This window comes from Blastomyces dermatitidis (assembly GCF_000003525.1).
Source record: "Blastomyces dermatitidis ER-3 genomic scaffold supercont1.5, whole genome shotgun sequence".
In the NCBI taxonomy this organism is placed as follows: domain Eukaryota; kingdom Fungi; phylum Ascomycota; class Eurotiomycetes; order Onygenales; family Ajellomycetaceae; genus Blastomyces; species Blastomyces dermatitidis.
The window spans coordinates 5184250-5201347 of NW_025544778.1; the positions used below are offsets into that span (position 1 = coordinate 5184250).

General features: G+C 30.1%; 1 protein-coding gene across 1 annotated transcript; it reads left to right on the top strand.

Moving 5' to 3' along the window:
- Nucleotides 1-7778: 7778 nt before the first annotated feature.
- On the top strand, nt 7779-8009 carry BDCG_05618 (uncharacterized protein; the record flags this gene model as incomplete). Its single annotated transcript, XM_045421309.1, has 1 exon — nt 7779-8009. The coding sequence occupies one exon, from the start codon at nt 7779-7781 to the stop codon at nt 8007-8009; it is 231 nt and encodes a 76-aa protein (XP_045277224.1).
- Nucleotides 8010-17098: the final 9089 nt, after the last annotated feature.

Below are 17098 nucleotides of genomic sequence, written 5' to 3' on the forward strand. Positions count from 1 at the left end.
TATATTTAATATAAAGATCATCAGAAATGCACAGACTTCAGAGAAGCTGAATATCAGAGTATACACAGTTGCAGCAGAGCCTTGAGAGCTGACTGTCTGTATATGTGATCAGATATCTCTTACAAAGCTGTGTTCACTCTCTCAGTTATGCTGAAGTATTCAGTCTGAAAATAATTAAGATGTAAAGAGAGAGCTCATCTACTCAGATCAACTTCTGTCATAAATTCATGATATTCACATTGTCTTGATTACTCAGATTTTACAGATACTCAGAGACCTATCTCTCATTAATAATAAGATTGTAGAAATGCATCACAGTGTGAGAATCATTGATAGAGAATCTAGGCATATTCACATATACCTGGTCAGAGATTGTGTAAGCAGGGAAAGAATGATTGTAGACCTGTAAGACTGTAGAAGACACTGATAATACTGAGAGCTTTATAAAAACTATCAGCTAGAATCTGTAAGAAATTACTTATAAGAAGACTTACAGCAAAGAGAGAAACTGCACTGCTTGAAGTCAGAAACTGATCTGAAAGAGAGATGAGATGAGCTGCTGATCTGAAGATCAGATGCAGTGATAAGACTGAGAAGAATGAAGATACAGTCATGAGCAGCAGTGTTCCTGCTTTATCAGCTGATAAAAAGTGATCAGAGAAGTCACAGAGACACTCACAAGAAGCTCAGTAGCAGTCAGATATCATTTATAAAGATATTGAAATTGAAAAATTTTTTATTCTTGAGAAGTTCTTGAATCAATATATAAATATTGTCAGAAACACTCTCTCTCTATTATCTGAGTGAAAACACTTTGCAGATAAATGAGAATACTCACAGTTTATGAGAATGAGAGCTATTACAGAAAAAGAGAAAAGAAGATGAGATTTCATGAACAGATCTGAGATATTTATACTACTCTAGAGAGATTTGCTTACACTGTGAATAATCTCATGAAACAGTCAGATCACTCTAGTAAATAAGAGTGATTATGAATCACAGGCCTGAATCTTTCTATATGACTACAAAGAGTAATTGCAGATCACAGATATCTTGATTCTATAATTCTACAGAGTTAGTGAAAGAATGAAAAATTCCTCATAATTCTACAGTGTCAAAGAACAATGATTTATAAGAATAAGTGAAAGATTAACTTATAAATGTTTCTCTTTGATAAGAATAATCTCACAGAGAGTGATTCATCTATGAGATGAATCTGTGTAATGATTATATAAGAATCTCATGAAAATAATTGAGAGTTAATCAGAACTCTTCTGTATGAAAGATGTGAGATGAATCTGTGTAATAGTTAGAGAAGAATCTGTAGATTACAAAGAATCTCATAGAATAAGAAACTGAGTGACAGACTCTTTTCTCTTCATAGTAATAAGGGATTTTTCCTCACTAAGATTTTTTATAGATATAAAGAGTTTTTAGTGAGTATTACTGCAGTACTGAGCTGATTCTATGAAGTCACTTAGTGAAAGACTTCACAGACAAAGTCTTAGAGAGAGAAGAGTATATAAGAAATCTCACTTCTCACAGATTCTTTATCTCTATTTCTATCTCTTATGTAATTAATAGAGCTAGCGGCCCTTGACTACACATAACTATATAGACTGAAGTTCGCGAATACTATTTACAACTCAGCTTAAATGCTATTATACATTTAATCTCTACATTTTATCTTTCTATCATGAATACTTCTAGTAGTTAACAGTACATATCACGCCAAGCTGCAAACACCCGAATAATCGCCTGCGAGCACTTATTCTTACACTAGATCTCATCTCTCTCACTCTAGATACTCACTTTCAGAAAATGAGATTTAAAAACTATCTGATTAGAACACTCTGAGTCTAGTAAGAATCTAGATGAGATAAGACCTAGACATTCTTAATAGATGATTAGTATAAGCAAGACTGTGACAGTCAATTAATAGGCTGAAATGCTGAGATTGACAGTTAAAAGATTAGAGACTTAACTAGAATTGAGTAGCTCTGATATTATTCTTAGTGAGAATCTCACTTATAAGTAAGCTAGTTACAGAAGCTAGCTGAGCAGTAACTCTTTAGAAAGAATAATAATCTCTGAAGCAGATCTGAGAGAACAGAGACAGCAGTCAGTTATATAGAGTGTTAAAATATGTATATAGCTTAAGATATAAACTGCAGAGATCTTATTCTATAACTCTCTTTACTATACTTATTTCTTTCTATTCTTTTCTATCTATCTATTTAATATATCTATCTTTAAGACTATGTTTTCTTTTTCTTTATCATGATATTTTCAAATGATTTCAAAGTATCAAAAGATATTGAAATACTGTAATTTATAAACAGTTTTTATATTCTGAGCTGAAATTTTCTGATTTTACATATCTGAAATTGATAAGTGTATAATAGTTGACTCTATAGATATAGGAAAAACTCTTTGAACTAAAGATTCGCAGATAGATATTATAGTCTCTGACTGTATATATCTATAATTGAAGAATAATAATAATAATAATCTATCTTAGCAGAAATCTGAGATTTCTAAACTTACTGTATATTTTAATATGACATTTTTAATTACTCTGCTATTACTGTGATCTCTACACATCTACATCTATTATAGAGATAGATTAAGATTGAAGATTCTTCAAATTATAAGAAAAATATATTGTCTGAATTTTATAACTTTATCTGTACTCTTAAATGAAAATTCTATCTTAATCTGAGTTAGTTTAATACTCATGAGATATAAGTAATATATACTGTCAACCTTCTTGAAAGCATCTCTGCAACTACTTAAACTATTAAAAAGAGAGAGCTTGAGTGTATTAATACTACTATAACTTAAAAAGAATTCAAAAACTTTCTACTAAATCAGATTGAAGATTACTACAACTGTGACTTTACAGTGATATAGTAATTTAACTTATTATATTAATAAGATAATAAGAATTCTTTCAATTTCAATACAAGATTTGAAGAATATTAAGAGAAATTGACTGATAATTTGAATTAATTAAAAATATAGCTTTATCTCACAAAGCTAACTTATAAGATGTGAATAATAATATTACAGTATCAGAGTTTATTAATTAATTACACTGAGCTTGTTAACTTAACTTTCTGAATCTATTTGAATAATTAATACTCTGAGAAAAAAATCAATAAGATCTCTTCTAAGTAATTAATAATGAAATCTAAATAATACTGTGACAGCTTCAGTGTAGAGAAAATAAAGAAGAATTTCAAGTATTCTGATTCTTCACTCACTGTGAAGAAATATTAAAAAAGATTTAACAAAGATCTCTATTTTAACTGTGAAGCTGATAATTACTATACTAGTAATTGTAAGAAGCTGAAGAAGAGAAGAAACTGAGAAAATATCTTCTTAAAGTTAACTCTTCTTCTGATAAATATATTTATGAAAGATAAAGATGAAAAAGAAATAAAGAATTGATAATTCTCACATCTCTAAGTTCATGTTATAATCACAATAAATACTCTGAATAAGAAGATATCAGTGAGATGCCTACTTAACTCTGAGATGAATACTAACTTCATATTCTATTTCTTTTCTTTGATGAAGAGTTGAAAGAAGATAGATCTATCAGATTATATGAAATTTACTGATGAAATGAAATATCACTGTTTTGATATAATTTAAGTGAAGTGTGTGATCACAGACTTAGAAGAAATCTTTAAGAAGAGTAGTCTGCTTCTTCACACTGTTAATATCATAGATAAGAATGTTATTCTAGATCTTCTGTAATTAAGAGAAAACAATTCTCTTATTAACTGAGTTACTTAGATGTGATAGTACTGTCTCACTAATGAAGAGATAGTAATAGAGAAATCTGAAGAGTTTCATTGAAGAAATCTTGAGAAAAAGATAGAGTCAATATACTGTGTAACAGATGACTTAGACTTGAAAATAGATAAAGAAGTTATTATTCTCACTATAAGATTAACAGCAGTATTCATTATTAAAGACAGATAAATATGATATCTCTTTACAGATTATAAGAATATATTTTTAGAAAAGAAAGTAGTGAAGTTTTCTGATATCAAGATATAATATAAGATTTATTTTGAAGATGATATAACAGCACTGCACAGACCTCTTTATAACTTGTCAGTAAAGAAATTGAATGTTCTGTATAAATATCTTGAAAAAGCATAATTGAAGAACTGAATATACTTATCAAAGAGTTCAGTAGAGACACTTATACTATTTATACTTAAGAAGAATGATAGACTATATCTATATATAGACTACAGAGATCTTAATAAGATGATGATTAAAAATCACTATTTATTACTGTTAATTAATAAGATAATTGATCAATTATCTGAAGCAAAGATGTTCTTAAAAATTAATATACAGAATATCTATCATAGAATCAAAGTTAATAAAGATGATATTTGAAAAACAGCTTTTCATACTAAGTACAGTAATTTTGAATATCTTGTTTTATCTTTTAATCTTTATAATACTTCAGTCATCTTTCAGATCTATATAAATGAGACACTGCAGAGCCTTGTCAATGTCTTCTATATAATATACTTAAACAACATTCTAATCTTCTTGAAAACAGAGAAGGAACATGATACTTATATTCAAGAAGTATTGAGTCACTTGAGATAGTATCAACTCTATATAAACACTGAAAAATGCTCATTCTACATGCAGAAGATTAATTTCTTAGATTATATTATTGAGATTATTAATATTTTAATAGACAGAAGCTGAATCTTCATCATTAAGAACTGATCAGCACTGTAGACATACTGTAAGATATAGATGTTTCTAGAATTTATAAATTTCTATAGATAATTTATCTATACATATTCACAGATTACTACCTCTCTTACAGATCTGTTAAAGAGAAGTGTTAAAGACAGAAAAATAGAATTATTTACTCTCACTCAAGACACTGTGAGAGTATTTACAGAATTGAAGCAAGCTTTTATAGATATTATAATACTGAATCACTTTAATTCTGACTTACTCAGTCAGTGTGAGACTGATGTATTCAGAAATAAGATCTATGAAATCTTTTCACAGTTGATACTGAAGATCTTTCAATGTTGAAAGAATTATGAGATAATAATCACTGAGAATACAGATAATAAAATGTCTGTAAGAGAAGACTTTTTTACAGAGTCTATAAGACACTGTAAATAAAGATTAGTAATCTTCTTCTTCAAGAAGTTATCACTTACATAGAGCAGATATAATACTCATAATTAAGAGATGTTAGTAATTATTAAATTCTTTAAAATCTGATAATATCATCTTCAGAGTAATAAGTACTCAGTACAAGTTCTCACTGATTATACAAATCTGTGTTACTTCTTAACAACAAAGAGCTTGATAGAATATTAAGTCAGATAAGTAAAGCTGCTTTCAAAGTATGATTTCTATATCTGATACTATTCATATCAGCTTAATCTCACTGATATGTGATTCAAAGGTTGCTTAAGCCTAGACTGACCGTGTGACCGTGTCTGGGACCAGGATCAAACTTTACAGTTGTCACGTTGCCTAAAAGCATTACTTCTGATCATGGTTTATGTTTATCACATTGATCTCAAATCATGTTATTTCAAATATTAAAGGTTTCAGATTCACTTTTCAAATAAAAATCTAGTTCTGAATAAAGAATATGTTTGAATTCTTAGTCACATTTTCATTCTGATCTCATTATTGAGAATGATATCAAATGAGATCATGAAATCACTTCTCACTTACATAATATCATAACATAGTGCTCATTTGTTGAAAATTCAACAGAGAGTGTTATTAAATATCATTACTTTTCTGAATACAGATCATAATTCATATAATTTTAATTATAAAAAAAATATAAAATATAAAAAAAAAACAAAAAATAAAAAACAAAATAAAAACAAGAAAAAAAAAAAAAAAAAGAAAAGGAAAAGAAAAAAACAAAAAATAAAAAAAAAAAAAATCAAGATTGCAGGGCTGCAGCACTCTCAAAATACTCACTTCTCAGAGTCTTTGCAATGTCTATTATTAATTATGTATCTCTCACAGTGAGAGTAACACAGCTGTGATGAGTCATTGTCTTAATATCATCTAATAAATAATCAGTATATATCTGTATAAATGTGAATATTTAGAAAATATACACTCAAAAAGTGTGACTAGAGTGAACTCTGCTGTTACTTGAATAGTATCAAGGACAGAACACTGAAATCAATGATTTCTCTCATCAATTTCACAGACAAGGCAGGTGAAGATAATCTTGAGAAATATAAGATTTTCTGACTTCTGGTAAAAACAGATCTTACAGAGAGACTCTATTTTCATGATATCAGAGACTGAGTATTATCAAAAAGTATTACTTTCATGCAATGCACATGCACTTACTGCAATGATTCACTCTCTGTGCATGTGACTGAGAATTGTGGCTTTCTCACGCCGCACAGCTCTCCCTGGGATGCTGGTATCAGTTTGTAATTCATACAGTCTCTCAGTTCAGCATGCGCTGTGCATATGCAGCCCTGTGTGCTGAGGCTGTGTTGGTCATTATGACCTGGCGTGGTACTCGCTTTTCGCGGGCCATGTTTTGTTTGAGAGGGGGAGGGAAGACGCGACTGTGGTTTTATTGAAGAGGAATGAATAATTAGTAATATTGAATATAATTTAGTTCTTCTGCATTTAAAATTTGATTAGTCTATACTCTTCAATTTGAGGATTTCTAAGAGTGTTTTAATAGTTTTCATACCAGCTTGAACTTAGTGATGAATTGAAGAAGAAGAGAAAAGAGAGAAGAAAGAAATGAGAATAACTTATTTTTATAATATGAAAACAGAGAATTGCTGTAATCATTCTTTCTAGTAATAAAGATCTGTTTTCTGCATGTATCTCTGATATAGATTATATGATAACTGCATACAAAGAATATCAACACTGTATGCATTGAATGAAGATAATGTTGCTATGCAACACTATAGCTGTTTCTGTATATCTCTGAAAGCTGTTAATATTTTCTTTATCTCTTTATATTTGGTAAGTCAGTAATATATTTCAATGCACTCTTTCTTTCATCATTATCATCATCATCATTATCATTATTAACATCATCACTATCATCATCATCATTATTATTATCATCATTATCATTATCATCATCATCATCATCATTATCATTATCATATCATTTCTGACTGTCTCTTCTGCCTTCATCTCTCTTCAACACTCACTGAAATCAATCATGTCATCTCTCTTCAAATATTCTGCGGTTCTGTGGATTATTAAGGCGCGTGAGCACTATCACAGATTGAAGAGAGAGGAGAAAAAGACATTTAAGTGAGAGAAGACAGATCACAAGACATGTTATAATACCTTGAAGAGGCTCTGTAAGAGAGTAGAATGATAACAATTTTAAGTAACACTTCTGATAGATTTAAACTGAACTAAGTATAGAAATAATGCAGATGACACTGTCTGTGAGAGATTGAAGAAGAAGACAGTGAAGAGTCTCATACAGCAGTGATGAAACCAGGAGAAGTTCTGAGAATGATTTAAGTTCAAGATGAAGAGAGAGAGAGAGAAGAAGAGTATTACTGTAAATAAGTGATAACAGAAGAAGATTGAGAGAGTGTTGAAGTGAGAGACAAAGAAGCTAAAACTGGTAAGTTTTTTACTTATTAAGAGATAACAATTTTTGATAATACTTCTGTTCTCTAATTGATTAGCAGGAGCTGACAGAGAAGAAGAGGATTGAGGCCTTGTTCAGGTCTTGAATGTGCTTCATGATTCAGAATATTGAGGAGACAGCCCTGCTCTCTGAGCATGTTAATCTGCTTGCTGCTGGGGTGAAACCCGAGACAGCAGACCAGAAAATGCAGGATTTTAGAGTGCAGATTGACCTGGCTGAGAGAGAGCAGCAGAAACTCTTCTCTGAGAAGGCAGTGAAGAGAGATTTTGAGATGATTATCATCTCAGATGAGAAGAAGAAGAAGAAGAAGAAGAATGAGAAGTGAATTATAGAGAATGATAAGAAGAATGAGAAAGAGAAGAAGTAGATTTTTTTCTTTTTATATTAGTTAGTTATAAGTTTAAGTTTTTAATTATTAATAATTAAAATTGATTTTGAGTTTTCAAAAATTATTGTACAAGTTGTAATCAAGTCAGGAATGATATATATATATATATATATTTAACTATCATGATTCACAAATCACTATAATGTATAAGTATCAACATTTTTTCAACATTAATATTCACAATATTAATATATTTTTAATGATATCATCTGATAATGTAATTTGATAATACTCTCTTTTACAATATTAATATATTTCAAGAAATATGATAGAGATTAATCAAGATTGTTTATTTACTTTTATACATCAATGATATTCAATCTGAGTTAGTACTAAAATTATAACTAAGCTAAGAAACAAGATTATTTTCTCTTATATTAATTCTTCTTACACACATCAGTGATCAGTTATTGAAAATAAATTATCATCTTTCTCAAATTATTATCATATCTTCTGAATTCACTTCTTTCACTTCTTTTACTTCTACTGAAGATTCACAAACTCTTCAAGAAATCACTGTGAATCACAAAGTCTATGTTGTTTACAATTCAACACAGAATGCTCTCTTTCAATCATGATAAATAATCACTTCATTCTTCACATCTGATTTCAGGTCATGAAATTTATGAAAAACTCAACACAAACATTGAGATGAACTATGGAATAATTATCAACAGATTGTATTACAGATTACTGAAGAGTCATCTCTCTGCTACAATCACTGTAACTTCATTCAGAAACATTCATCATAAACTGATCATGACTCTGGAGAAATTTCCTGATATCTGAAGTCATCAGAATGCAGACAACAAAAGGAAAATAATCAGAAAATTACTACTGAGCTGGTAAGTTACTCTATCAGGTAATGATTTTTAATAATGCTAACTTTCTAATTTAAAGAAAATCATGTGAAAATGATCATATATCAGTACTCTGATTTCACAACTCTCATCTGATAACTTCTGTGAACAATTACTTTGCATGTGTATATCTCTGAATCTTTCTCTTTGATCAATTGAAAACCCTGAATTCCAAACACTTCTTCAAATGCTTAATTTAAATCTTCATATTCCACATTGATTCTGTCTTCAGTTCAACCTTGAGACACACTACAAAGTCAATATGCAATATCTAGAATCAGAGTTGAAGAATCATTGAAGAGTGTCTCTCACTGTGAATGCATGAACTAGTACAAACAATCTTGCATTTATGAGAGTTACATGTTATTACATTGATGAGAACTGAACTTATTGAGAGACATTAATTGGATTTGAATCATTGATCAGTAGTCATACTGGGGATTATATGGCAGAGATATTAATGACTGTGATTAAAAATGACTATTGAGATATTAGTCTCAGTCTTCTTACAATTACAACTGACAATGCTGCGAATAACTACACTATGATGAAGAGCTTGAAGCAAAAATTGGCTTTGCATTCCTGGAATGATAAACAAGGTCATATTCTCTGCATTGCTCATGTGATTCAACTTGTGATACAAACACTGATAAAGAATCTTAACATTGAGATGAAGAATAATGAGATGACTGGTTCTTGAGATGAGAATGAGATGAAAGTGATTACTCAAGTAACTTTTGCATTCACTTTGCAAAAGATAATGTTTTTTGATAATACTTTTTGATATTGTTTTTTGATAATACTTTTTGATAATGCTACTGTTAATTTTGAATAGATTGACTAATAATTTAAATATCATAGATTTGAAACATTGCTAATGCGATTTGTACCTCTTCTAAACAATAATAATAATTTCATGATATTCAATAAATAAATAAATCAGTCACATCACTGAATATGATACAGAATGTTAGAATATGATGAAGTTTAATATATGAGATGACTGTTCAGACTCTTCAATTGTGTCAGACAATTGATCATTGAGTGCAACACTCTGATCAGAAAAAGATTCAGATATTGAAACTTTCTGATATGAAGTGAACTCAGTTGAAATATGTGATTGATTTACTGTTTCAGTTTTATAAGACAACAAAGACAGTCTCAATCACTTATACACCAATGCTGCAGTCAGCCTGGTGAGTGTATAACAGTTTATTTACTTATCTTGAGAAGCAGTTGAATCACTCAAAAAGAAATTCAGTCTGAGATAATGCTATAGTGCAGGCTATTATTGCTGTAAGGGATAAACTGGCATATTACTACAGCAAAACTGAACAATCTTTTGCAGAGTACTATGCTGTAGCAGCTCTACTAGATTTCTTCTGTTGAGTTAACATCTACACTTCTCAAGATTGAACAGAGGAGAAATGAGACTTGTATATCAAATTAGTCTAAGACTACTACAATGTCAACTATCAGAGATTTGAATGAGTAGATGTTTGAGATGTGAAGACAGTGGAATACAATTCCCTAGTAAGTAATGATCTTTGATAACACTTCATATCTCATAGAACTATAATACTAACTTTGAAACAGGACTTATATACATTGATTGCAACTGAAAATCAGGCAAAACTACATGCTTATAAAACTGAATTTAATCATTATCTTCAAGATGATCTGACAAATTTACACACCAAATCAATTCTAGAGTTATGAAAAATTGTTGAGAGTACATATTCAACTGTTGCACTGATGGCGCGTGATATTCTGACAATTTCATTGACAGGGGTGGGAATGAAGTGAAAGTTCAACTCAAGTTAAGATATTTGTCACTATCATCAGGGACAATTACAAGGAGAAACAATCAAGAAACTCATGATTGTAAAACATGGAATTATCAGACAGTTTAATACCTCTGATTAGACTGGCCGCCGGGATCATGAATTTCACGTTTGGTCCCATTTGATCTGGTCCCATACATTTCTTGGCGTGAATCCCGCTGGGACTGGCTATCAAAAAACCATGCAAAGTGACTATATATCAGATCTTAAAATGAAACCATGACTTGAAAAAAATGAGAAAGTGGTCTCATTTGGTCCCATTTAGTCTCATTCTTGGCATAAAGTTACTATTTTTAGACATTTTAAGGTTTTTTTTAGACTATTTTTAATTTTTTAAAAAGTAATGCTTTTTGATAATACTTAAATGAGATTTAAAGTCATTTAAAGCAATAAAAATAATTTAAATTGAGAAGTGAAAATCATGGTCTCATTTGAAAAATGTGACAAGAGTAGACAGTAAGTTCCACTGAGACAGTATGAAACTACTATCTAATGATAAAACTGTGTAATGGGATCAGTCGAATTGATAATGGAACTATCAAAAAATCTGGTCCTGGTCCCAGACACAGTCACACGGTCAGTCTACCTCTGATCACAGTATATCAGAGAAGTGTAGTTTTCATGAGAAAGTGAAGAATAAACTTGCACAAGAATGTATTTAGTTGTTTCATGAGCATTATCAATAATCATTACCAAATTCTGATTATATAAGCAATCACTGAATGAACTGAATGAGACTGATTTTGATCTTCAGTCTCAGTCTCATTCTGATTTTGAAAGAATGATCATCTTTCACAGTTTATCCTGAGAAATTACTCTCATTTCACTGTTCTTGAATTAAATCTGGTCATTTTTCACGCCATTTCTCTCAGAAATGGTCCATTTTCAGATTTTTTTGAGGCTTGGTCCTGGTGGGACTCACGCCAAGAAATGTATGGGACCAGACCAAATGGAACCAAATGTGAAATTCATGGTCCCGCCGGTCAGTCTACTTAAGCCAGAGTACAATTACAGGCGTACGCCGGCTTCTTATATATTGTAATATTGTATGCTAAATTAATTAGCAGCCGCGATGGCCTCTTTACACTTGTAAGCTAGTAGTTTGAAAGCAGCTGTGTTATTATTCAATGATTGTATGTTCTTCTGAACTACATTCTCTCTCATCAGATTCAGTCACACTCATATAATCATGTCATACACTCTAGCTTCATGCAGATTAGCTTGTCACTAGTGTTTTGTAATTGTATGATCTATCTCTGATTCAGCTAGTGTTTCACATACACTCTTACAAAGAAACTTCTACTATATTACATCACTTATTCACTAACTTTTCTCATTCTTCAATCATCTTCTTCATCATTGTCATCATTAAACACTATCACTATTTCATTTCAGATTACTATCTCTTCTTTTGTTCAACACCTTCTATTTATTTGTCTATTACATTGTATGTGTTTCTAGCAATGACTTCTTGTTCTCATAACAAGTGTTCTTGTAGTGCTCATACTGAGCAGTTTATTAGCAGTAAGTGTAAGTGTGTAACATGTTGTGAAATGTGATCAGAACTTGTTTATCTTCTAACAATTATCAGAATATATTATTATGAATGACACACTCTCTTCATCTTCTTATATGTTCTTGACTGTTTTTCTTCTCAGTGAGTTTCTAATCATGTTTTCTAGCATGATTTTGCATGAATGCAGATGCTGATATGTTGTTTTTATTTATATAGAATCTTCATATGTTGCCAGATCTGTATTCACTGATAATAGTAAACTTAATATTGAATCATTGATTGAGAACTTGAAGAATGTGATAATAAAGAAATTGCTTATATTATATATAACTGAGTCTCTCACATCTCTCTCTGCTTCTTCTACTACTTCTTTCTCTGCTGCTTCTTCTTAATCTTCTACACTTATCTCTGTGTCTGATTCTCCTGCTCTCACTATCTCTGTTCCTGTAATTCTCACTTCTATCACTTCTGGTTTTACTGTCTCTGCTTTTGTTACCAGCTCTCTCTGTTTCAAGAAGATGTTGTGTAGACTTGATGAACTATATTTCTCAGTGTGTACACTCTCACTCTTCTTACTGATCTCTAGAACAATTTATTATATGAAGATGATGTATAACATGACTATCTAAAGCTCAGTCATGAACATTGATTATTATGTTCATTTTAAATATTTGTGATGAGATAATTGTTCATTTATATCAGAGAATCACTCTCTTTCTTAACAGTGTCAAGATTGTAAGTCTTTTTTCTTTTTCATCTTTTCTTTCTGATGCTGATTTTTCTGTTCTTAGAGAAAATTATTATAAGTTTTACTGTGTATAAAGTTGTGATATTCACAGATATCAAGAAGCTTTTCACAATTATAAAGTTTAACATTATAAGAATATCTGCTCTAATGAATTTCTTTGAGATGATAGATCTGTATCAGTCTATTCTCTGACATCTGTTATCTGACTTCATGATGCAGGCAAAAGATATCTGTGTTTTCAGAAACAGAAACATGGATGTTATACTCTTTTACACCTGTGAATGTGAGACTTGTACACTCTGTCTGAAATGTTATTATGAGAATGAGCTGTTTGCATGCTGTGTTCTGCTTTCTGCATTCTCTCATGTCTCTCTCTCTCTTTCTGAGAAGCCTTGTGTGTGTTGTAATTGTATGTATAATTCTAAGATCAGTGAGTGTTTATTCAGTAATTATCATCTCTGCTTTTACAGTTTCATACACTAACAATAATTCTTAGTTACTTCAGTGTCAGAGATTATTCTAATTGAAGATGATCATGTCACTGAGACTACTCTCTTTCACTCTTAAGCTTCTTCTGTTGCTTTCTCTCTCTTCTCTGCAGAGAAGATTGTGTGCACACTGAGTTATAAGTGTTCAGCTCTGAGTGACTCTCACTGTTATTCATTCAGTTCTGTGTCTTCTTCTTCTTCTATTTCTTCTGTCTCTGTCTCTTCTGTTCTGGCTTCTGATTCTGTGAGTTTCATACTCTTCTTTAATTTCTCTATGTGTATGTGTACGCATTTCTATATTGGCATTTCAGTCAATCTTGTGATAAATAACATTAATGTTGTACACAGAGCAGTAGAGGAATCAGAGATATGCACAGTGTTATTGTAAGAGTGACTTACAACTCTTGAATTCCTTGCAGATCTCAAGTTTTGAGATTTTCTTTATTTTTGATGTTTTTCAGATGATGTGACATTGAAAATAGATTAAACATGTGATATATGAAAATGAATGAAATATATATAATAATATTTGTCTTTTGCAGCTGACTCTTACAGTTGATAATCAATTCATTATCTCTTTTCTTACACTTTTTCTTTATCTGCTAGTCACTACTCTTACACAACCTCTATATAATACAGTGTTCAGTGACTAGATTCAGCAGCTTTCATCTTTGTGATTCTGTCTTATACATTATACTATCTCTCTTTGCTCACTCAGATCACTACAGTGAACAGCTCATTGAAACTAATCTCACCCGATCTCTGAGTATTCTCAGAGATTAAGATAGCTTGATCTCATGTGTCTGCAGTAGACTGGCCGGCGGGATCATGAATTTCACATTTGATCTTATTTGATCTGATCTCATACATTTCTTGGCGTGAGTCTCATCAGAATCAAGCCTAAAAAAAATCTGAAAATGAACCATTTCTGAGAGAAATGACATGAAAAATGATCAGATTTAATTCAAGAACAGTGAAATGAGAGTAATTTCTCAGAATAAACTGTGAAAGATGATCATTCTTTTAAAATCAGAATGAAACTGAGACTGAAGATTAAAATCAGTCTCATTCAGTTCATTCAGTGATTGCTTATATAATCAGAATTTGGTAATAATTATTGATAATGCTCATGAAACAACTAAATAGATTCTTGTGTAAGTTTATTCTTCACTTTCTTATGAAAACTACACTTCTCTGATATACTGTGATCAGAGGTATTAAACTGTCTGATAATTTCATGTTTTATAATCATGAGTTTCTTAATTATTTCTCCTTGTAATTGTTCTCAGTGATAGTGATAAATATCTCAACTTGAGTTGAACTTTCACTTCATTCTCACCTCTGTTAATGAAATTGTTAGAATATCACATGTCATCAGTGTAATAGTTAAATATGTACTCTCAACAATTTTTCATAACTCTAGAATTGATTTAGCATGTAAATTCATCAGATTATCTTGAAGATAACAGTCAAATTCAGTTTTACAAGTATGTAGTTTTGTCTGATTTTCAGTTGTAATCAATGTATGTAAGTTCTGTTTCAAAGTTAGTATTATAGTTCTATGAGATATGAAGTATTATCAAAGATTGTTACTTACTAGAGAATTGTATTTCACTATCTTCATATCTTGAACATCTGCTTGTTCAAATCTCTGATAGTTGACATTGTAGTAGTCTCAGACTAATTTGATATACAAGTCTCATTTCTTCTCTATTCAATCTTGAGAAGTGTAGATATTAACTCAACAGAAGAAATCTAGTAGAGCTGCTATAATATAATACTCTGTAAAAGATTGTTCAGTTTTGCTGTAGTAATATGCTAGTTTATTTCTTACAGTAATAATAGCCTGTGCTATAGTATCATTTCAGACTGAATTTCTTTTTAAGTGATTCAACTACTTCTCAAGATAAGTAAATAAACTATTATACACTCATCAGACTGACTGCATCATTGATATATAAGTGATTGAGACTGTCTTTGTTATCTTATAAAACTGAAACAGTAAATCAATTACATATTTCAACTGAGTTCACTTCATATCAGAAAGTTTCAATATCTGAATCTTTTTCTGATCAGAGTGTTACACTCAATGATCAATCATCTGATGCAATTGAAGAGTCTGAATAGTTATCTCATATGTTGAACTTCACTGTGTTCTAACATTCTGTATCATATTCAGTAATATGACTGATTTATTTGTTTATTGAATATCATGAAATTGTTATTATTATTTAGAGAAGATATAAATCACATTAGCAATGTTTTAAATCTGTGATATTTAAATTATTAGTCAATCTATTCAAAATTAACAGTAGTGTTATCAAAAAGCATTATCAAAAAACAATATTAAAAAGTGTTGTCAAAAAACATTATCTTTTACAAAGTGAATGTAAAAGTTACTTGAGTAATCACTTTCATCTCATTCTCATTCTAAGAATCAGTCATCTCATTATTTTTTATCTCAATGTTAAGATTCTTTATCAGTGTTTGTATTATAAGTTGAATCACATGAGTAATGCAGAGAATATAATCTTGTTTATCATTTCAGAAATGCAAAGTCAATTTTTACTTCAAGCTCTTTATCATAGTGTAGTTATTCACAGTATTATCAGTTGTAATTGTAAGAAGACTGAGACTAATATCTCAATAGTTATTTTTAATCACAGTTATTAATACCTCTGTTATATAATCTTCAGTATGACTACTGATCAATGATTCAAATTCAATTAATATCTCTTAATAAGTTCAGTTCTTATCAATATAATAATATATAACTCTCATAAATGTAAGATTATTTGTACTAGTTCATGTATTCACTGTGAGAGACACTCTTCAATGATTCTTCAACTCTGATTCTAGATATTGTATATTAACTTTGTAGTGTATCTCAAGATTGAACTGAAGACAGAATCAATGTGAAATATGAAGATTTGAATTAAGCATTTAAAGAAGTGTTCAGAATTTGAGGTTTTCAATTAATCAAAGAGAAAGATTCAGAGATATATATATATAAAATAATTATTCATAGAAGTTATCAGATAAGAGTTGTGAAATCAGAGTACTAATATATGATTATTTTCACATAATTTTCTTCAAATTAGAAAGTTAGTGTTATCAAAAATTATTATCTGATAGAGTAACTTATCAGCTCAGTAGTAATTTTCTAATTATTTTTCTTTTATTATCTGCATTCTGATGACTTCAGATGTCAAGAAATTTCTTCAGAGTTATAATCAGTTTATAATGAATGTTTCTGAATGAAGTTACAGTGATTATAGCAGAGAGATGACTCTTCAGTAATCTATAATACAATCTGTTGATAATTATTTCATAGTTTATCTTGATATTTGTGTTAAGTTTTTCATAAATTTCATGACCTGGAATTAGATGTGAAGAATGAAGTGATTATTCATTATAATTGAAAGAGAGTATTCTGTGTTGAATTGTAAATAATGTAGACTTTGTGATTCACAGTGATTTCTTGAAGAGTTTATAAATCTTCAATAGAAGTAAAAGAAGTGAAAGAAGTGAATTCAGAAGACATGATAATAATTTAAGAAAGATAATAAT